This window comes from Amblyomma mixtum, chromosome 4 (assembly GCF_055824585.1).
Source record: "Amblyomma mixtum isolate Tamu chromosome 4, ASM5582458v1, whole genome shotgun sequence".
Classification (NCBI taxonomy): Eukaryota; Metazoa; Arthropoda; class Arachnida; order Ixodida; family Ixodidae; genus Amblyomma; species Amblyomma mixtum.
This window is the reverse complement of record NC_143015.1, coordinates 67,922,321-67,945,215: the sequence shown is the minus strand read 5'-3', so window position 1 is coordinate 67,945,215 and position 22,895 is coordinate 67,922,321. Positions and strand designations below refer to the sequence as shown.

Here is a 22,895-nt window from a genome sequence, read left to right as displayed (position 1 = left end):
CCTTCGAGCCCGACGTTGCTGTCGTGCGCTTTTTTGTATTGGTTGCACTACTAGGCGTATTTTTCGATTTAGGGCACGTGCGTCCCTGAAGCCTGCTTTGTTGCAGACTTTGGGCACTTGTCCACTGGGTTGTGGGCAACCTGACAGGCTTTACTTCGGTGACGGCCTGGGTGAAAGGTACACCTGGATGACAGCCTTCAGAGTAAATGCCATCAGGATAAAGGCCTTTAGGACAAAGGTATTTGTGGTACAGTCCTTTCATTAAAATGCTTTTAGGTAAAAGGCCTTTAGGCTCAATGCTTTATGATGATGGTCTTAAGTGTGATGGCCTTCATGACAAATGCCTTCCGCGTAAAGACGTTTAGGTAAAATGCCTCTGCGGTAAAAGCCGTTGGGTGAAATCATATAGCACGTAAGGACTTTAACCCACCATACCATCATTGTAAAGGGATTTAGGTCAAAGGCATTTGTGGTACAATTCCCTACTCCAAACACTTATAGCTAGCTGAAAAGTCGTTAGAGAAAAGGCCTTATAGTGAAGGCCTTTAGGGCGATGGTCTTCATGGTAAATGCCTTCCACATAAAGACCTTTAGGCCAAATGCCTTCATGGAAAAAGTCTTTAGGTCAAATGCCGTTAGGACATAAGGACTTCAACACATCGTAACTAGTGCTACTTCACAATATTCCGCGCTTAGCTTTAGGACTTTATGGTAAAGGCCTTCATTTAAAATGCCTTTAGCACGTCAGTGCCCCAACCCGCTGTATCTAGTGCTCCTCCTAACTAGTAACTCTATTCCGCTCAAAGCCAAGCTAAATCATCTGCCATTTTTTATTGCCCTCTGTGACCAAAGATACGCACTTTCTATATTATAACAGGGCAATTGAAAACGACCCCAGTGGCTGCCACGAAACAATCGAAGCAGCGCACGCGAGCCGCCATTTTGCTTACGCGTCTCATTAAAGTAATCAAATTGAATTCATACCCATAAATTACAAAGGTGGAGCAGGTGCGTTCACATAATGACACCAATATAAATAACCGCTGTGCGTTCTTTATTTTGAGAGCATACAAATTTTGAATAATTTATACCTAGCCTTAAGACCACGCTTGTCTGAGGGAAGCCTCACACTTCCGCAGTTCTCGTATCGCAAGGGACGATGAAAAGAAGTTTCAGATTATTCCGTAGCCCTGTGGCTCCTAAGCGTGAGGAAGCATGAAGGGTTCCTCACGTAAGGTAAGAAAATCGGGTACGACGAGGATAGCTTCAGAACTCGTGCTTTAGAACCTTAGGACAGACCTAATAATTACTTCCGTTGTAGGCTGCAGCCCGTAGTTTGGAACTGCCGCAAAAATCCGATCTTGTTTTCTCTCCAGTTCTTCGAGGATGTCTGCAAATATTGCGGCAAGAATGACCATGCTTGCGGCCCTGTACATTTCTGGCGTGGGTTTTGTAGCATGTGGAGCTATCAAAGTCAAAGGTGAAGTTGAGGAGTCTGTCGACGCATCAGCTGACACCGCAGCTGCAGCGTCTGCCGAAGAAGAAATTAGAGGCGAAAAGTTTTGCCAGGAGTGTAAGTATTCGGACGAAACATTTAACCTTCTAACTTAAGTGCTCGTTACACACTTAATGATCTTACAACTTCAATAAGATGACACAAAATTGTGGCCTCCGCCCCTCTTCGAAAGGCAGGCCCAAAGAACGACAGCGATTCCAGCATTCCAACTGTGTCTCTGCTACGAGGGTAGAAATTCGTGTGCAGTCGCGAGCCGTATAAGGCGGAACAAAGATGGAACATTCATTAATTTGTATTGCTTTATAATTACGACCATGATAAGAGAGGTCAAGTAGATGGGTTTCTGGCCAATACAAAGTCAACAGAGGCGAACCCTCGGGGAGTTTTCCAACGTTTCGACAACAGTTCTTGCCTTCTTTCGTGCAAAGCGTTGGACAGCGCCCCCTTCCCCGTAACCGGGCCTTCCTCATCGCGGTGAAGACCCTATTTGAACCCCGCCCATTAGAAACGCTCCAGCCAAATGAAGACCCCTGGCCGAAATTTTGGAGAGCCCCATGAGGCTTCTCTATCTCTTGTTCAGTGTGTGTTGATAATTAGGTTCAACAAGCGCAGTTTTGCAGCGATAGCTACACTGGCCATATTCTCGCCGTTTCGCTGTGGCTGGTGGCCACACCGCGAGCTGAGCCGTTGCCTAGCAACCACCGCAGCTGGAAGCGCCGCTCGCCGCGCCATCTGCCATGACGTCAGAGGAGGAGCCGGTGAAATCGCGTTGAAACAGCAGAGGAGGAGCCGGCGTTGCATAGCATATATAGAAGGGGCGGCTCGGTGGAATTCGTCGGCAGATATGGAAAGTGAGTCGGAGATAGTGAAAGAAGCCAGGCTTCGTCTTCGGAACGAATCCAAGAGGAGGCAGCGAGCTGAGAAGACGGATGAAGAGCAAGCCGCACGCCTCGAGAAGCGTTGTAAGTACGAAGAGCAAGGGCGAGTGGATTCAGGTGAGGATGGTTCGTCGTCTAGTTCGGCATCTCGTGCCAGGGCCACGGATTAACGAAGGAATGAATCCAGAAGGAGGGAACGAGCTGCGGCGATAAAAGAATGATCGTCCTGGTTTACCAGAGACAAACGTTGGCCTCAAAGTACTGTGTCGCAGCCATTGAGAGGGCTGCTTGCTACTTCATCGACCATCGGGCCGTCTTCGTGGCAGTTGAGAAACAACAAGATGAGGACTCTGAAAAAAAAAAATGTGTCGCACTTTAAAAATGTCTACTCTTTAATGTAACCATAACTTAATGATAGGTAAAAACAAAACCTAAACACTGAGACGTACCAAGTTAAACGGTAAAGATGTAACCGTAAAGATAACCAAGATAAACAATAACATTAACCCTACCTCTCACTATTCACATCCACGCACAACTTTGTTAAGCCACAGAAAATATTTGTTTTCAGTTTTCTATTTCTTTTTTGGACTTAATATCCACAAAATGTTTCCAAGTTTTCTGAAAAATAAGAAGATTCTCAGTTTTGTGCAAAAACATTTTCTCCTTATGCTGCTGAGGACTGTACCTTCGACGCAGCCAGTCGTGTCTCGATAACGAAACGGGATTGCATGCAACTATAATTTTTTCTCGCTGCTACCTAGTCTGCTGAAAAAATTCTGCATGAATTTGCCATGTTAAAATCAGATCAACTAGCTGACTTAATTTTCAAATCGTATGGCTATTGTGAGGTTCACAGCGGTGACTAGAAAGCTAGACGTTATTGTTAGCTGCACTCTAAAAATTATAAATAATATTATATCAGGTAGGATTATCCATGCACTGTTTTCCCTGTAATCGCTTTACCATAACGACACTTACATAATAATTAAAGGCTAGGGTCTTCTGAACGAGCAGGTCTCTGTCACCACGCACATAAACACCCAAAGGATTCGCGACCTGCCACTGTCGAATTACAATTGTGGAAACTTAAAGCGATCGACACCACTTGAAAAGCGCGTTTGTGTCTCAGTTTTGTAGTTTCCAACTCATTGACCTGTTGTCAGCCGCGTGTTCACACACTTTTAACAGGTGTTAACGCTATTGACGGCGTGCTAAGGGAAAGTTCTCGTGCGTTGGCGATAAAATATTCGTCCACAATTTCGCTGGCTATTCTGTCTTTGCACCAAGATAGTAGGTTCTATATACCACAGTACAGAACATACTAGAGTACTAGCACGCTTTCTACCACCCCTGACATCATTACACATTTCCGTAGGAAAGAACCATATGACTGTTAAATGGGGCCACAGTGCTGCTTTTCAGCATTAGCAGTTTTAGCTTCCTGTGAAACAGACAACTGATCGACGACTACAAAATTGCACGAAAGAAATTAGGCGCCCACTAAATTTTACCGGACGCAAAAAAAGTGCGAAAGTGACGAGCTACAGATCTTCTCGCTTAGATCATGCGATATTAATTAGCAAGCATTAATTCTTTCACTGCAAGTCTTTATTTATTGCTTAAAACACTGATTTCCTTCACGGCATGGCAACCAAATGCCTTTAATATAGTCAATCTCACAGAAGAGCAACGTTGCTTTCTATATTTATTAGGATATTACAGTTTGCAATTGCATGTTTAGGGTGGGAAATATTGCTCTAAGCGCATTTGCTTCTGCAAACAACTGACAGTTAAATAGTACAAGAGCTTTGGTACTTCACGTAGCGCCACATATAGTGGCGATTATTTTTTATATGTATTCTTTCCCGGCTCTGACAATTAAGTATCGTTAGCATCGCGTGTCGCGTTTTTCTTTTTACATTGCCACTGTTAGTACTGTATAAGTGACTGCCTTTGTCGCTGCTTATTTGTTGGCAATTTTCCTTAGTATTATTTGCAGAAGGTCTCGTTTCAGCCTCCCTATATTGAGACCCTCGCCTGGATAATGAAGTTAATGTATGCATCACAATTGACTCCATAAAATGATATTTGTTTTCCCGCCTTTTCAGTGGTGGGTGCAGCAAGGGAGTGCGCAAACCAAGTAAAAACTGAAATTGATGGAATTCAACCTGATGTGTACAAAGCGGTAAGAACCGATTTTTGTGACCCGCCAAAATCACTCTCGTTCTCTAAAAGTTTACCTAGAACGTAAGAAAGGTGATGATCAGACTCCCTTCTTCCAGCTTTTCACCCATGCTACTCTTCCCGTAAGACGCTTTCATCATCGTCATCATCATCATCAGCCTGACTACGCCCACTGCAGGGCAAAGACCTCTCCCATGTATCTCCAATTAACCCCGTCCTTCGCTAGTTGCGGCCGCCGTATTCCCGCAAATTTCTAACTTTCTAAATTTCTAACCTAACTTTCTGCCGCCCCCTGCTACGTTTGCCTTCACTTGGAATCCACTGCGTTATATTTAAGGACCAGCGGTTATCTTGCCTTCGCATTACATGTCCTGCCCAAGCCCACTTCTTCCTCTTGATTTCAACTAGGATGCAATTAACCCGCGTTTGTTCCCTCACCCACTCCGCCCGCTTCCGATCTCTTAACGTTACACCTATCATTTTTCGTTCCATAGCTGGCTGTGTTGTCCTATTACCATTACCTCTGTTTTAACTTACATTGCTACGCTGTGGTAACAACGCCGTGGACCATGGACGAGCAGACTTATGTGGTGCTTGGACAAATTCTTCACTGGGCTGAGTTGCAACCAGAAATAACGGATACCTCGGCTGCAGCAATAGCAACAAATGCATCGAAGAACAAAACGACTGCCGTTCTCGACCACGCTGAATTTGATGTTGTCGAAGTGTTTTCCAAATAACACGCTGATAGTGCCTACAAAAATCTTGAGCAACGAAGCCGCAGCTGCATGTGGCTCTGATCATTCGAGATAAATCTGGTAGCCTTTCGCATCACAAAGTCATAAAGCCGTATGCCGACGGCTTCGAACATAAAGAATCTAGAGTACAAAACTTCAGGATATTTTCTTTTGTATTCCTTGTCTTAAAGCCTTCTTTATGGTATTTCAAACAGCAGAATCAACCTGACTCTCTCAACTAGCGAAAGCACCCAAGGGATTTGAACTCCCGTCTATGCGAGATAGCGTTCCTTGCCTAGAAGCTTCATGCTACTATTTAAAAGTTAGGTTATTGGCGCCGTTCATTGATTCTGGCGGCGACCGCACCGATTTCACACCTATAGTGCCTATACAGAGCTGCCCGCATTTACATTTGGCCCGTGTTCAAATTCATGATCCATCGCACGGTTTAAAGGGGTTGAAAAGGCTTAATTCTTCATCGCACGGGCGAGAGAGGAAGCCGTCGTAGACGAATGCGCTAGTAACGGCATTTTCCTATGTTAGTAACAATTATTTTGCCTGATAACTATTTGGCGTCCTTTAAATATGCCAATAAAATTTGACCTGTGTCGCCACGTCCAGACTATCAAGACCTTGGCAGCGCTTGTCTCTTGTCCCGGTGTTTTGCGCTGTTCCGTCACAAATGAATAACCAATATGTCCAAGCTGCTGCCCTTAAGTAAGAGTAGGTAGCTTGCAATATCAAATATCGACACACTCTTAAAAAGAACGCACTTTATTGGCGAGCCTGCAGTATAGGACGGAGGCAGCCTAAAAGCTGCCAAGACAAAGCTAGGCACTGCGAAAAATCCCATCTATTGTCAGCCAATCTTTTTACGATGATTACGCCACCGTCGGCCAGATGGTAGGTTAGCGCCTTGTCAAGGCACGGGGGGGCGGGGGGGGGGGTGACAGAAGCAGCGAGAAGAGGTGGATGCACCGAGAGCTTAAAGCAACGTGAGAGTCGTCGGCTAAGCTCTTATCATATGCACTCACAACCCCGGGTGCTCTCAGTGTTCGTCACTGCTGAACACCGGTAGATACAACGTGTTGCAGTTACGCTCTACTTCAAATACATAGTAGAGAGAGGGCAGGAAGTTAGGATTCTTGAGACTATGACACAAACAGACCCAAGGTGTACGGAGAGCCTCAGCCGGCTAGACAACGTTGCGACAAGATGACTTGTCTCGTCTGAGCAATGCTTTCATCACTAGCAAGTGTTAAATAGGGCCTCCACACCGACGAGGAAACACCAGTGAGGGGCTGCAGGGTGGGTTTTCGAGGAGTGCTGACATGAAGAACGTGAACTTAAAAGTGTTGTCCGGGCATATGCTCAGCGACAGGTGACATGGCACAACGACCCTCCAGGCCGCGTAGGGCCGTATGTAGTTCTGTCAACGTCAGCAGGGCGCGAGTGAGAGACGTGAACAAAGCAGGAGAAAAACAAGGAGTAGTTATAGAATTTTCAAGTATAAATGCACCTGTATATTGCTGAGCAAATTCCGCAAGAGCTTCTATTTTACAATGAAAGAGCGTAAAATGGCTTCGTAGCACAATATCCAACAGCACGACTGACAATGAAGCGCCGTTTTCTCTTCACTGGAAAGAATACAGCAAACCTAGCTCGAAAGGAAGCCCATTGAGACCTGTAGAGTTTGCTTCTGTGCGGCAGAATGGAAAAATTTAGACTACTCAAGGACGTCTTCAAGACTTCGTGATTAATTTTCGCTGCGCCCTTCTGCGCGCTGCTCAAAGATTTCGGGGATTTAAATCCGGGGTCTGGAAATGGTCGGTTAACTTGACCGCTGCAGTTGCTGCTGTCTTGCTATAAAGCTTTTGTCGATTATGTCGCCAGACATGCATGTCCCAGCGTCCCTCAACTTGTCCTTGTTAATTCGACATGGCTGATTTTCGAACCACATAGTCTGAAGCCGTCAGCAAACCTAAAACTGGGTAATGGTCACCCCCATATAGTAAGCTGCAGTCGACAGCCCGTACGTCTGATCAAATCGAAGTCAGGTCTAAAGCTGTGGCAGAAGCTGGCGGCACAAGTAATGTGGCGCTTCCATCGTTGGCAACATGCTGGTCCAAACTGACAATGTCTAGAAATCTTCGACCGTGGGAAGCCGTGTGCGGCAGAAGTAATGCGACGCTTCCATCACTGGTAACAACTCATTCAAATTGTCAATGTCTTGAAATTTTCGTCCGCGGGAATCCATGTTCCTTTCACCCAGGTAGAATGATGGGTGTCTCAAATCACCGCTAATAAAAACTTTGAAAGCACTGAAGTCTGCTGCATTGCGGAAATGCAAAAGTATGCAAAAGCTGGTGCGTTAATTAGCTGCTTTCTTATTACCATTAAGTGCATTTTGTATACGACTAGGCTCTTTTTTTACAACTATGCGCTTCTAATTCTTTTACTATTTCATTCTACTTTCTTTCTTTTACTGGCGCCTAATTTTCCCTTTTACGCTGCCACTGACGTTATATAAGGTTTCTGGCAACAAAACACTACGACAATAAGTTATATACGGTTTTTAGCTATGACGTAGTTTGGTACTGCGTTATATCTGGCATGTTCGTTATATCCGGTTTCTAGTGACGACATACTGCGACATTCATTATATCAGGTCTTTATTAACTATCATTGTGGTTTTCAAGTCAATAGCCTTTACTACACTTAAGTCACGACTATGACGTCATTTGACTTCAGGTGCCACGATCTGCGGACAACTTCCGGTGACAGATTCTGCGCACAACTTTCACATAATGCTTTCGCATTAATAATTCAAGGTCGAGCAGCGGTCACAAAGCTTCTGTACAAACCAATCCAATGATACCTTCTTCAGCGAAGACATGTATACGGATGCAACAGATAGAGTTCGCGAGCCGAGATGTATCCTCGAATCGGCTATTTGAATGAAGCCGAAGCAAGGATCCTGACGTTCAAAGGCACATGCGAATTTCCCGGCGTGCGTATGGCACTTGCGTCGAAAGTGATTTTATCTGCAGCTTTTATCGGCAGCATATTCAACATAATATCTGCCTCTTAGCCGGCCAGCTTTTGACGGGGTCAATATCGGAATAATGTAAGACTTTCTGTATCTTAATAATTTCAAGGCGGAAATTTATTGAAAGGAGAACGAAAATAGGTGCAGGGGCGAAGACATTAATTTGTGAGCCACGTAGAGCACAGGGAGACATGGGAGCTTTTATTAAAGGCCGTGTTTCAATCAGTACATCGCACACAGGCGTGGTGATATCGATACCGTTTCCCGAACATTCATCTTTGTCTTTACAGGATAAATCAAATTTCTGTTTCGAAGGGATTGCACATTTTTAGCCGCATGCAAAGGGAAGCCAAGAACTTTGCTTTGTGTGACGACAGGAATGGGAGAGCCAGAAAGGTGGAGAGAGACGAAGTGGTTGTGTGAGCGCTGGTAGGAGGAATGGTTAAGAAGGAGAAGCTCGGATTTCTCAGGAGCAGGAGAGAGGCCAGCGGTGGTGAATCAGAAACATCAGAATCAGAATCAGAAACATGTCCTGTGCACAGACGCGGCGTCGGAAGCCAATGAGAGAATGGGGAAGAACTCCCGTGCCTCAAGAAAATCAGAGAGGCGAGTCAGAGCCATTCGCTCGAGGGTCTTACCAACGCACGACGTCAGGGAGATTGGGCGGAGGTTAGAGAGAGAGGGAGGTTTGCCCGGTTTTGGAATCATAGAAATAAGGGAGGATGTCCAGGAGCTCGGCAAGCAGCCGCTCTCCCAGGCCTCATTGTAGGTTTGAAGGAGGAATTCTTTGGCGCAGTCAGGAAGGTTGCGAAGTGTGGTGTATGTAATGGCATCCTCACCGGGAGCCGAGCGTGTAGAATTAGCAGCCAGAGCAGATTCGAGCTCCCGGAGAGTGAATTGCATTGGTCCAGATCGGGGTTAGGTCCACCCGAGTACACCGGGTAGGAGGATGCCAGAGGGGGCGGGAGGTAGAGAGAGGCGAGTTGATCAAAAACTTCGGAGGGAGTCCCCTGAGTGAGGGCTTTAGCTAGAGTGGGAGCAAGGGCAGGCTTAGTGCCAAGGAGGGATTTAAAGAGAGACCATGCGGATCGCGAGTGCAATGCAGAATCAAGGCCATCACAAAGAGCACTCCCACGAGAGTGCTCGAGGGAGGCGCAGTGGGCGACGATCTCGGCCCGCAAAGCAGTGATCCGGGAGGAAAGTTGGGCATTGTGTGGTTGGGAGCGAAAGGAGCGTTGAAGACGTTTACGGCGACGCCATAAACGGAGAAGGTGAGGAGGATCTGGGTCTTGGATTGGGTAACGAGAGGGAACGCGACGGCTACTGGACGTGAGCGCTGCAGAGATGCGCGACGTCCAGTCGTCGTAGGATTGAAAGGAGTCGGAGGCGAGATTAGTGCGAAAAGCATACCAGTCAGTGTGAATAATCGGATGACAGCGAGGGATGTGGGAGAGAGAGGTTGTGATATGGATGAGAAAGTGGTCACTTAGAAGAGTTTCGGCTGTCACCTGCGAGCGAAAGGAAAGTGAACCCCGAGAGAAAGTGAGGCCGGGTGTCGTAGGGCGTTGTGAGGCAGTGTTCGCTCGAGTAGGAGAGCCAGGAGTATTAAGAAGGGTGAGGTGGCGTTCCTGGGCCAGGCAATGGAGGAGGGGGCCGGGTTTGAGGGTTTGTGGGTAGCCCCAGAGTGTGTGAGGGGCATTAAAGTCACCACCAAAGAGGAGATGGGAGGTAGAAGAAACAGAGTGAAGGAATTTGCCCAGAGCCGAGAATAAAGAGGAAGTGACAGGGGAGTTGTAAAAAGACAAAAGGGCGAGTGAGATGCGGGAAGAAGGGTGGTAATAAACCACACCAACTAAATATTTAAGGAGGGTGGAGGGGATGTCAATTTGCTCTACGAGCACGTCACTGCGTACATAAATAGACGCAAGTGGTGTGGCCGTAGTGGCATGGTAGGCGCGGTAGCCTGGGACATTGCGGGCCGTCCGGGTCTCCTGGAGAAGGAGAAAATGAGGTAGGGAGGGGCGGGTGAGTAGATACTGGTGGAGGGGGGTCTTATTGTGGCAAAGATTTCGGCAGTTCCACTGCACAATCTCGAGGTCCTCGCCAAACGCCATTATGATAGTGGAGAGGAACGCGATGGTACGCGTTCCTTCTTTTTTGCCGGGGGCAGTGACTCATGGACGGATTGGAGCATAGATGCGAAGGATTCCAATTGCTTTGATTGTGCTTGGAGGGTGGTAAGAATCTGGAGAACCGAAGTTTCCAGCTGAACCAAGCGAGTGTGATGGGCCTGTATGGTGGTTTCTACAAGGTCAGCCAAAGGGGCGACCTGGGCGCTGGAGGAAGGTGTGGTGAACGTGGCAAGGTGCTCATTTAGCTTGCTAAGCTGGGAGGTAAGAGAGGAGGTGGTTGTCTGGAGGGTTTGAGTCAAGGCATGCATCTGGAGTTGTAGATCGTGGGAAATACGCTGCTGCTCTCGCTGCTGGCGGTCCAGCATTGCGAGCCGGAGGTCGAAGTAGCGGCTCTCGTCAGTCAAGGATGGAGAGGGTGGTGTAGTGGAAGAGAGGGACGCTGGCACCGAGGATCCTTTAACTATGGCGGCGTAGGAGCCTGGTGGTGACGTGATCGAAGATGATGGAGATTCATGATTAGAGGAGGAGGAGGAGGTGGGGGGGAGGAGGAAGGGGTGGTGGGTTGAGTGGCCCGGCGCAAAGCTAGGCGTCGGAGGTATGCAGCTTTAGCACACTCGCGTTGCTTAGCAAGGATGAAGGGGCAAGTAGGGTCGAGGGAGGGGTGGGTGTTCACCTGGCAATGAACGCACCAGGCCTGGGCACACACATGAGCGGAAGGGTTAGCGGGTAGAGGAGCATCACAGCGACGGCTTTTGGCCGGAACGCTGTGCTGGGGGCATTGGTGGTCGCGATAGCCTAGAGTGAGACAACAGGTGCAGGTGGGAGGTTTAGGTTTATGAGGACGGCACCAGAAGGCAACGCGTTTGAAATAAACAAAGTGGGGGATGACGGTACCAGCGAACGTTATGAGTACTGATTCAGTGGATCCCATCATGCGAGCAGCGAGAATATCTGTTTTGAAAGATGATGGTGGTCCAGCCGATTTCCTGGGAAGGAGTGTCGTCTGCCGGGGACGTCGTAAGGTCCATGTCTGAGTCCTCAGCCGGAGTCTCAGTGTGCGACGCGGGTGCCGGGCTGGAGGTCTTGGTGTCAGTGGGACCTTTGGCTGGAGTAGGTGCAGCGGCTCCAGCGGCGGCGACGAACGCAGCCGGCTGCGACGCGTCTATGGCCCCGAAGCTCTTGGCGTCCCTTAGAGCGTGGAGTTGGCTAGGTGTGGACGCTGCGCCGACGACGAACGCTGCCGGCTGCGGCGCGGCCGTCGATCCCGTGCTCCCAGCGTCGCTCAAGGCGTGCAGTGCGGCAGGAATGTGCTCGGTTGCGTGGGCGGCGTTGAACGTACCCGTTTGAGAGACAGCTGTCGACGTGGTTGGAACAGGCCCCGCGGTGGCGGCATCGGTGGGTCTGGGCTGCAGGGGCTTGGTCAGACGCTGCATTGCGGCGGTGCAGGCGCGGCGCGTTAGGTTTAGCGAGGCGCCGCGCCGCTTCACTGTTTTGGAGACGCTTGGAAGGCCAGTTCGGCAGCGGGCCGTGATGCCGATGGTTTCCACGTGCTTCGGGAGCCTTCCTGAAGCGGTGGAGTGTAAATCCAGGGGCGGGCGAGGCCCTGGACCGGGCCAGGGGCAGGTTAAAGCAGAGCGCGGTAGGCAGCCAGCTAACCAGGGCGGCGCCACCTAGCGGCGCCACCTCGTGGAGACGCTCAGGTCTCCACGAGGCTCACGCGTGCCGAGTTGCCCACGCGCTGGCCCTCAACAAGATCTTGTACATTGCACCCTACGCTTCCTTCACTCAGACTCAACTTAACGCTCCCGAGACTGCCCTTGTGGGCCTCGACAAGGCAGCTCTCAACCTCCCTATCACTACCTCTACCACTAAGCTCTTTGCCACAGGCCTCCTCCATCCTCTTCGTTCTCTTCTCAGTCTCCATCGTGACTCGCAGCTTGCCCGGCTTTCCCTTACCCGTCAGGGTCAGTGGTTATTGACTCAAGCGGGTATCTCGCCCATTCCAATCTCCCCGTTTACCTCTCCTATTCCCACCCCCGCCCCCAATCTTCGTATCCTTCCCCTCCCGACCAACATGTCCCCCGTCCTGCACGCCGGACGTCGTCATGCGGCCGTACAGCACCATTCCCCTCTTTTTGATACCCAGGGTGTAGCTTACACGGGTGCCTCCTTCGTGGCTCCTCGAGGTTCCTGCGGCTACGCCCTGTACCATCCACACCTCCCTGCTCCTGAAACCCACACCAGCGGGCCGTATCTACACCCTCCAGAAGCATTGTCCCTCGAGGTCCTCGCCATTGCGTATGCCCTTCAGTCATTTTCCCTCCTTCCCTCTCTCCAAGAGTACACAGTCTATTCGGACTCACAAGCCGCTATACACCACATACAGAAACGCACCCTGACCCCTTCTCTCCAACAGGAGGTCGAACGAGCGGTCTTCGCACTGCAGCCTTCCATCGTTTCCTCCGCTGGGTCCCTGGGCATTCAGGGACTGACGGCAATGAGCTGGCCCATCAGCTCGCCCGCGACACACTTTTCCGGGCACCGTTGATCCCCTGGCCCAAACCCTCGGAGGACGGTGGGAAACTCACCCTTCGCCGCACCATAAAAGAGGTCTACCTTGAGCTCCGCCTTGACAAACGCCTTTACCCTCCCCCTCATCCATCACTCACGGTGCCGGAGGCTCGCCTTCTTCGGCACATTCAGATGAATGCAGTTATCACCCCGTCCCGCCTCTTCCTCTATCGCTATCGATCGGACCCTTCCTGTCCCAACTGCCACTGTATCTATGCGGACCTGGCCCATTGCCCCTTCTATTGCCCGGCTGCTCAGCAGTCGGGTTCCTTCCCCCCACCCTCTCTATCCATCACCACCTGGCTTGACTGGCTTGGCGCTGAAGGGGAAGAAGAACAGCGGCTTCTGGTCGCCCAGGCGGTCGAAATGCTCGGCCTGTAAATTATGGTCGATTAAAAGTCTTTTACTACTACTACTATTTCGAAAAATATAAGAAATTGAATCCCAACTTTTCCTGGTACCGTCCTTCGACCGAAGAGCAAAATGAAATAGTTTGAATGAAAAAAACATGCTGATTAGCACATCCGAGACTTTTCAATAATGTAATGACGCATAGTAAGGAAAAGCACGGTGTCGGGATGGGTAGTGTCCCACACATTGCTCTTCCTTTCTCGTTTCATTGTGCTGGGGCTTTGAATGAATTTGTGTGAATTATTGAATAAGAGGTGCTTGTTTTGTTTGACGTAAATACATATATTTTTTTAATTCAGCTTCCTTTCTCGCTCGCGTCATGATTGCATCCCTGCCTTTTTTAAAGGTGCGTTTGGCACAAAAAAAAATTTTCAAAAGGGATCGCCCAGGGATAAAATGTTTATCGCGTCGTCTCACAGCCCAGGCACTTGTACTGATTTCCTCAGATTCAACATTTTAGGTAAGTGATATTTACCGCAATTTAAGCTGAATACGATGAGTGACTGAAGGGTATAATTGTTTTTTTTTATTATTTACGTGCAACTTGTAATCGTCTGCTGCCTACATCGGGGGTAGCTTCAATGTGAAATAGAACATCAGTGCTGCTACAATAGCGAATGATGTCGTTATTATTCAATTGATGCTGAAAATACCGCAAGGCGTTATGCATCCAGAGTAAGGCTACTCGCAAGAAAGGAATGAATGCTCTTTACGGCGAAACCTATGAAGCATTTATTTGATTAAATTCACACAATATGCTTCCTTTTATATTGGAGCTATCTTTAGTTTATATTAACATAGCGCTACATGAAAAGACGGGCCAAGTCAATTAAAAAATAGACCTTCCAACTGCACGCGTAACTTAGTGAAGTGTTTTTGGCATTCCTCTGTATACCTTGCCCACATTGTAAAACAGTGCCATCAGCGTCAAAATCTCTTTCCTCGAACATTTCGATTCACCCGATAAGTAACATGGAACGGTCAACAAATCTGCACTGCGCACAAAAGGCGACGTTAATTTCAGCCCATTCTTCCACGGACAAGCATGTTTAGCTGCCCCTAACAGTCTACTCCGTCCTTCAACCAACCGCAGATGGAGGACAAACAATTTATGACGATGATTACGGAATGCTTCAAGGAGAACACTAGTCCACTGGACATGGCTGACACATGCGAGCGCCCCCGATCGGTAAGGTTGCCCACTTGTGGGGTAGTACGCTTACGAACTTCATGCTAAGATTTTCCGCGCCTTCTACAACGAATACCTCGGGATGGGAAGAAGAATTAAGACATTTCATCCTATTCTAATGTCAAGACAAGAAAGCGTGATATATGTATTTTGTCCGCCGAGCGCGCCTCCGCGGCTGCACAAGTCGGCATTCCCCACATCATCAGTCGAGCTAATGCAAATAAGGGATAGGCTTTTTCACTTGTAGGTCTAGAAAAACGTTGACTGGACGTTGTGGTTACCCAGTTGGTAAAGTAACACTGGGGAAAATTACATCAATTTATTCACCTATGTGAAAATTTGTTTTGTGACCTAAGTTGCTACGTCGATGCTTGTCCGGCAGCAGAAAATTAATTAATTAATTTATTTATTTATTTGTTTATTTATTTATTTATTATCAATACCACAAACCCCCAGGAATGGGGTATTACATGAGGGATGGGCTGAATGTTCTACTAATGAGAAATTGGATGGCAGCCATGAAGTGCAGTGGATGGGAGTGGTGCACGGAGTCGATTGGCAGGCCGTGGAAAATGGAAGGAAGGAGCGATCTGAATGCAATATCGTTTGTCCACAGGTCTAGAACTTACGACAATGCACAAGAAAATGTTTAAAATATTTGCACAAACTTCTTCGGTGTCTTTTTCGCAGATGCATTTATCCTGGGCAAAATAGGTTCTAGTGGCAAACTGCCCAACAACTCCAGGCTTTCCTTGCGTTATATGGTCGCTCGTGCTTCGACCTGCCCTCAAAGAGGAAGCTTTGCAGCACTTGCCCGAGGAGACGGGGAGGCGGGCGCCCCATTTTAAGATTGGTCACTGATTTTTTGGGATGGATAAGAGACAATAAAAAAAAAATGAAAGGGAGGAGCGATCTGAATGCAATCTAGTGTTTCCACAGATCTCGGACTTACGAAAATGAACAAGAAAATATTTAAAATATTTGCACAAACTTTTTCCGTGTCTTTCTGGCAGCTGGCGGTCATGGCTTTGTGCACAAAGAAAACCTTGTTCGAGAATTCGGTAAGTGCTTGCTCGAACTTTAGTAGTCCTAGCTAGAAAAAAGTGCTTCTTTTTATTGTTCCAAGAGAAATACAAATCTGCTGGTCAAAAAGCGTCAGAAAAAGACAGTTATATAAAAGCACACTTTTACTGACAGGTAAAATGTTCCTCTTCTGAGGATATATCTTGAATTCTCCCTGTCCATCTAGTAAAATGATTTGCTAAGATCGCTCCGGGATAGATACTTTACAAAAACGAAAAAAGGCTATCCTAGTTACTTAGACAGAGGGGTACACCCAATTGCCATCAGGATGTACCTGCAACGGCCGCCTAGTATGGCTGAGATCAAATTTTCCGCAAACCGAGAGTCCTAGTTTAATGGCGACCCAAAATTATTTCGCTAGTGAGGAAGATTTTCAGTTCAAATGGTAAGCTTGCTTTTCCAGAGCCGAGCTACATATCTCTGTGGCCCAGGCATTTACACAGATGTAAGTTTCTACGCCCTTTCTCAAGCGCAAGTGAAAGGAGAACATCTGTACTCAGATCTGAATTTCTGCCTGCTAAAAGTCCGGCGAAAAAGTTGCTCGGGCAAAGTTGGCTTTTGCATTCAGTCGAATGTCGCGAACAATATCTGGATTGCATTCGCAATCGCCTGTTCTACGGTATGATAACAAAGGTTGGTTGGTTTGGTTGATTTATGGGGATTAACGTCCCAAAGCGACTAAGGGTATGAGAGACGCCGTAGTGGAGGGCTCCAGAAATGTCGACCACCTGGGGTTCCTTAACGTGCACTGAACTGACATCGCACAGTACACGGGCCTCTATAATTTCTCCTCCAAAGAAATTCAACCGCCGCGGCCGGGATCGAACCCGCGTCTTTCGGGTCAGCAGCCGAGCACCATAACCACTGAGCCCTCGCGGCGGCTGTATGATAACAAAGCTAGTCAGTGACCGCAGCAGGTGAGCATATTCCACGACGATCAAGTGTATAGACCTAGCGCTGTCGCTTTTTTTTTTTTTGAACATTAAACACCTTATATAGCCCTCCCGCAAAGCCGGTATTCAAAAAAATATCAGAAAAAAAGTGTCTTGCAGTGCAAAGGCTAAAGTTTGGCTGTAGCACACCTCCGTGGGGGGCTGCGTAGTAATACCGAACAGTCAGCAATCTTTATCGACCTCTAAAACCTCAGTATTCGTCGACGAAAAGAACTCCTGGGAATTCTCCTGGGAATTGTCAACCAGAAAATGATTGTTACGGTGAGGATGAAAACTTTCTACAGACTCTCTGAAGGATGTCCCTATATGCATCGAAGCTTGTAGGTCAGACTGAAATCGTCGGCGTCTATTCCGATACCTATGCGTAGAATAGGCGATATGTTAAATGAATACAAGTGTTATGTCCCATTTGTCTCCAATAACAATGTCTCCAATAACAATTGTCTCCAATAACAATGTTTCGATCTCTATGTAACGCTTCATTTCTTTTAACTTGCAGCCTCGCCTCATGAAATTTGCTGCGATTGGATTTGCAGATACACTTGCGGTGAGTGGCTTTTATTCTATGCCTTGTTTTTCTACGAAGTTTTACATGGAGCATGAAGCATCTGTGCTACCCTATCCCTAGCTTAAGCAAATATCGTGGTACTGCCAACGATGAACGTACCACCGCTTCTGTTAGAATTTTATCATCCCGAACACAGACGGTTTGGGTACAAAATTGCCATTCTTCTGTTTTTAAATGTATTGGCAGCCAAATTAACCAACAGAGCTTTTCCGGTTTTCTCGTCCTTTACTTGTACTGTTCTTTACATCGCAGTTTTTTTTCCTAATCGACAGAACGAGGTAGAAAAACACCTTGCTGATGTTTCACTGACGTCAAAACCCACTTTTCAACTAGCTTCGTTGGCTCATGCCGCGGAACTAACGGCGAGTGTCCGCCAAGTCTCACAACTGATACCCAGCAGCAACGCAAGCAGTTTTTAGAGTTTTGATCAAAGTTTGAGTTAGTTGTGGCAAATTTGTTAATTCCTGAAACATACGTCAATAAAGCAAAAAAAAGACCCAGACAAGTGAACACTAAGACAGGACCACGTCCGTCCTGTGCTCAGTGCTCTGTTGTCAACGTCTTTTTTGCACTGGTCAGATATGTTTCAAACCTGTAAAAGGCTTTCATAAAAAGCGGTGCGCAGGTATTACCGCTTACCCCAGCGGCACAACTAATCGGTTCAATATTGGAAATATATTGGCACCGACCGGTCCTATATAGACCGTTTTATAGCACGCAGTTCTTCTGTTTGAGACCAGATGGCGCCACACGGGCTCTCGGAACACGGCGCCATTACGGGCCTCGTAAGTCACTGGCGTGGACGCCTTGACGCAGCAATGGAAATATCGCGAATGGCTGCCCAAGGAGTTCTTTCTACGAACGGGCGAACCCAACAAACACGTTCGGCAGCGCTAGATAGCCAATATAGAAAGGCAGGTTTCGATCTTGGAAAATCTGCAAGGGTAAGTGCACAACACAACTACATGAAGCTGTGCCGCCCCCGAAACCGTCACATCGCGCTTTCAGTCGCTGTGAATTGTGCTGAGACCACACTGCTCGTAAGGTGTGCGGCCATTAGTAAAAGGAGCGCCCGAGGCCGAATTGGGAACGAGAAAAAAAAAGACAACTTACTCTCCTACATACCGGTACTGTATATTGTGCAATGCACAAAAGTGCCAGCGGACAACGCTTACCGTCAGTCCGTGTATTACACGCCGTGTCGGTGCTATATACTCTAAACTTCGCTCCAAGTAGCGCGGTTTTCACGGACCATATTCGGAATAAAGCATTTTCTTTACGGCTGCTGTGCTGGGTGGTTGTCAATTGCTCGCGGTCCATGCGAGTCAATCATTAAAGTGACTCTGCAAGCTCAGAGTGCAGCTGATAAATTACAACCAGCGAGTCCTCGAGCATTTACATGTCCGCCTATCGAGCGTGAAGTGTACCGCTATTTTATATGTGAGTCTGACTTAATTGTGAACCTCATGTAGTCTGAACGCGTTGCCATGTGCGCGTTACACCAATATCGCGGAATCCTTCGAAACGATTGCACGCCAGCTTGTGAAGGCTGCTTGGTTCATGGTACTTAGTCAAAATTAGTGTGTTTGTTTTTGTAGCATTTCTGTGCTTAACAAACCAGTAGATAATATTTTAGGTTTCCTTACCACCGTTTACAAATGCGTACGATATGCATGTGAGCGTTTTAGAGCAGTGTCTGCATGCAGGTACACAATACAGGACAGCGACCTGCGCGGCCGCAAGAGCATTAAACGTTGCCGTTTTAGATTATAACAATAAACAAACCTCCATCGAAATTCTAGAGGCTCGTGTGCTGTGCGATGTCAGTGCCCGTTAAAGAACCCGAGGTGGTCGAAATTTCCGGAGCCCTCCACTACGGCGTCTCGCATAGCCTGAGTCGCTTTGGGACGTTAAACCCCAATAAACCAAACCAATAAACAAACATTAAGCAAAACCTTCAGCGCATGCAAAGGCAAGTATTCAGGTGATCCATCCGTTAGCTCGAAATGGCGGAGAGCACAGCGACTCTCTACGACATGAAGCCCGATCACATTTTAATGCCTCAAGTGATCAAATTAGGGTTCGCACATGTCCTTTGAAGCTTTGGCCAAAACATAGTGTCGTCTTCCCACTCCATTACAACCGTATCGGCCAAAGCACTGCCGGTCGGAACCGAACCTTCAGGCTAAGCAGCCTTCGCGACGAGGCGCGCGCCGAACAGTCAAGGGGCGTGTAATGGCGACGTGATCACGTGATCAAAGATGGCAGTCCCTATGTAAAGCGGCTCTGTAAAACGTCTGTAGGATCAGTGTAAAACTACCCATTGCCAATATTGGGCCAATTATATGCGCAGCTTGGGTAATGATTTAGCTTCATGCTAACGCGGGTGCAACAGTGCTACTGCTCGCGAAGGTGTGTGGCTTGTGCATTAGAAAGACTTGCACCCTAAAAACGCCGTGTTGTCTTCACACAGGTATTTCTTCTTCTCTGTCTATTTATATAGATAAAGGTAGCTTAACGCGAGACAATATCTATTACGAAGCTGGCACAATAGCCCTTCATTCTTAACCTGCCTTGTTTGGGCAATAGGCCCGCCATTTAAACTTTCGTCCAGTTCTAGCAGGCAGGCACGCAGGCACGCAAGCAGGCGGGCGGGCAGGCGGGCGGGCGGGCGGACGCGCGGGCGGATGGGCAGTAAAGATTAGTTGTCTTTTTCATTGCTTGATTTTGGGATGTTTTGTATGGTTGGCTGTTCCATCGCTTTAATGAGTTGCTTATTGACTATTTCATCCATATTTAATGAATTGATTGAATAACTCACTGATAGATTATAAGATTGACTGAAGCTGAACCTGACTCACTTTTGCAGGAGTGCATCTCCATGATAGTGAAAAAACCGTTCCCCTACGGGTGAACCGCTGTCGAGAGCACTGATTACAGCGGTTCCGGAGACGAGTCATGACACGTCCGTGTTTGGTGGGCAACAGCACTCTACGTGGCGACGGGCGCTTCTCGTTATTCGTGGATGCGGGCCTAAGCTTGAAGTTCGCGCTTTTTAATTTCCTGAATTAAACGCGTTGATACCACCGCCTAGTAACGCATACTGCATTAACGCTGCCTGGTAAATTTTCCAGCAGCCATTCGGTTAGCTCTTAGTGCCAGCATCGTAACTTCGCTAAGCTAGGGCGATCTCAGTCTCTTTACCTGCATTTACAACCAAGCGGTGCCTAAGAAACATAAAGTATCAATCGCAGACACCGCTTGACACTTCGTGTGCCGAGTGTTCGATCCCGCTTGTTTTTCCCGGCTGTTGTTAGTGTTTTCACAGAGGTGAATTGCAAGAAGCGCGCTGGCAGAGAGTAAAGATGTATTAGGCGCCAATGACCACCTACTGAGAAAATCTGACCATTTGATCCATCCCTATGGTCCACTACCACTGCAGAAAAATCTAAAATGGCATTTTTTCAGCTAGTCATTGTGGTTGTCGGTGACGGTAGAAAAACTTCATGAGGTCGCACAGACGCAGTTTTTTTTAACGCACCAGATAACACTAACAGGCTTGCTAATCAATACCAAAAGACACACCCACAGCAAGCCATGTAAAAGCAGGCAATATTGTATGTACTCTCATGCAGCACTTGCTGCTTTTAAGCCTCCTCGTAAAGTTTTCAGACGTGTCGAAAGTGGTGAGTGTGGGAAGCCTACATATCTGAGACACATGCCTGCTGATTTAATGTTGCAACAGGGCTGCAGAATGGTTTCAGCTTACTCTATGTTGTAAACTTCCTGAGGCGTTTTTCCACAAACCTAGCGTGCCCAAGGTAGTGTGCTGAAGTACTAGGTTGTAATACTGTGGCCAAGAATTCTACGTATGACAGCATTGATATTTACGAGTGGACCACTCGCGTTGCGTCCTAAACTCTATCTGAGACTTAGGATCCGCTCTAAGGGAATGGCGAAATAGACCTAATGAGTCCCTTCAGTCGCCTGGGGTGCTCTTTGCGTGTCACTTCGCAGATACAATCACTGTTCTTTCTTTCATAGTCACATAACGCTTCCCCTAACCCTTTGAGTGCAATGTGACAGAAATTTATCCCCCATTATTTATCCTCTATGGTCGCGTAGGTTCTGCCTACATGCCCATTTCTTAGGAATTCTACATCCTCTGCTCTAGATTTACAGATGATGGAGACTCCTCACTTCGATCCCGGCAAACGGCTGTAAATTGGTGAGAAACTGTCCCGGCAGGTGGCGGTTTCAAACAGCCACCGATTGGACTTGTGAGCCTCAGGTTGCTCTTCCCGAGCAACGTTTCGCGACCGGTCATTCATTTAACTGCCACCTGCCGCTGTGGGCAGCTTGCTCACAGGGCGGATAGCAGGTTGCAACCTGTCATCTTTCAAACAGCGACCGATTGGACTTGTGAGCCTCAGGTTCCTCTTCCCGAGCAACCTTTCGCGAGCAATCATTCATTTTACTGCTATCTGCCGTTGTGGGCAGCTTGCTCACATGGCGATGAGCAGGTTGCAACTTGCCATCGATGACATCACAAGGCCACGTGATCTAGACGGCGGGTGGACCGCTTTCTTTCCTCCACACGTCAATACCACTGACACCGGACTGCCATCTAACGGGACCCTAAATACTATCGTGTTAAAATTACCAGCCCTGTAAGGCGCACTGCGCCACGACTATGCTCCTTAAACCACTCTGAGGGCTCGTCCCGACTACCAGTGATTGACGACCGTCGTCAAACAGTTCATGTGACCCCGTTGGTAGAAGCTCTACGTGTGATGCATGAGTAGTTTCTGAATAGTTCTTAGCGCTGTAGAGCGTGACATTTCATGGAGGAAATACACCGTACAGGACATTCGTCGCTCTCTCTCTCTCTCTCTCTCTCTCTCTCCCCTCGCGTCTAAAAAATGCTCAGTACTGAAAAGCGAGTTCTATAGAGACCGCGTGCTCAGCATAACAAACACGCATCTTTGCCATGAAAATGATATCGAACATTTAACAATAAAACAATTTGCAATGACTTCACAACACGCACAGTGAAAACGGCGATATACAAAGGTAGATACACCAGCACTGCTGAGAGATTAGAGGCCCACCTAAGGTTGCTACACTGTCCTTTACAGTGCAGCAGAGATATGATAATCTTGGAAATGCGAAAGTCTCAAAGATACGTTGCGACGCACGTCGGTCTGGACGTGGAATAACGAAAGAAACTGGTGAGGTGGAATCCCTTCAGCGAAATCAAACCATTTTTTTTTTCTTTTCTTTCCAACGAAAACAGAGGAAGCTGGGGCAAAAGGCCTCAGATCCCTTGTATAGTTTGCAATAGATTGCAACAAAAACGTCAATAACCATCGCTGAAAAAGGCTCGCCTATTGCATGAAACGCAGTAACAGAGCAACAAAGCACGGCTTAAAAATAATATGTTATGCACCGGGTAAAAGTGATGCAAAAAAGAACCAACGCGAAGGATATATTCAAAAGAAGGAATAGTATGTGACAATTATGATACGAACTCGCCAGAACACGGGGCCCTGTGATTTGCGATTTTGCATGTCGTTTTGCATCGTATCCATAACCTACCCTAGTCATAAATTGTTGTAATC

At 47.6% G+C, this 22,895-nt stretch overlaps 1 protein-coding gene across 1 annotated transcript; it reads left to right on the top strand.

The window, feature by feature from the left end:
• The first annotated feature begins 1,410 nt into the window (after positions 1–1,410).
• LOC149346758 (uncharacterized) lies at positions 1,411–20,188 on the top strand. The gene is made up of 6 exons (XM_089585444.1): positions 1,411–1,573; positions 4,506–4,582; positions 14,575–14,670; positions 15,684–15,731; positions 17,206–17,253; positions 20,144–20,188. Exons 1-6 carry the CDS (start codon positions 1,411–1,413, stop codon positions 20,186–20,188), a joined length of 477 nt encoding a protein of 158 aa, XP_089441570.1.
• The last annotated feature ends 2,707 nt before the right edge of the window (positions 20,189–22,895 follow it).

Excerpts from the sequence above, each read along its gene's own strand:
- LOC149346758 (XM_089585444.1), top strand. The coding sequence starts at position 1,411 with ATGACCATGCTTGCGGCCCTGTACATTTCTGGCGTGGGTTTTGTAGCA. Across the intron at positions 15,732-17,205 it reads AAACCTTGTTCGAGAATTCG|CCTCGCCTCATGAAATTTGC; the intron begins GTAAGTGCTTGC and ends TTTAACTTGCAG. Across the intron at positions 17,254-20,143 it reads GATTTGCAGATACACTTGCG|GAGTGCATCTCCATGATAGT; the intron begins GTGAGTGGCTTT and ends TCACTTTTGCAG.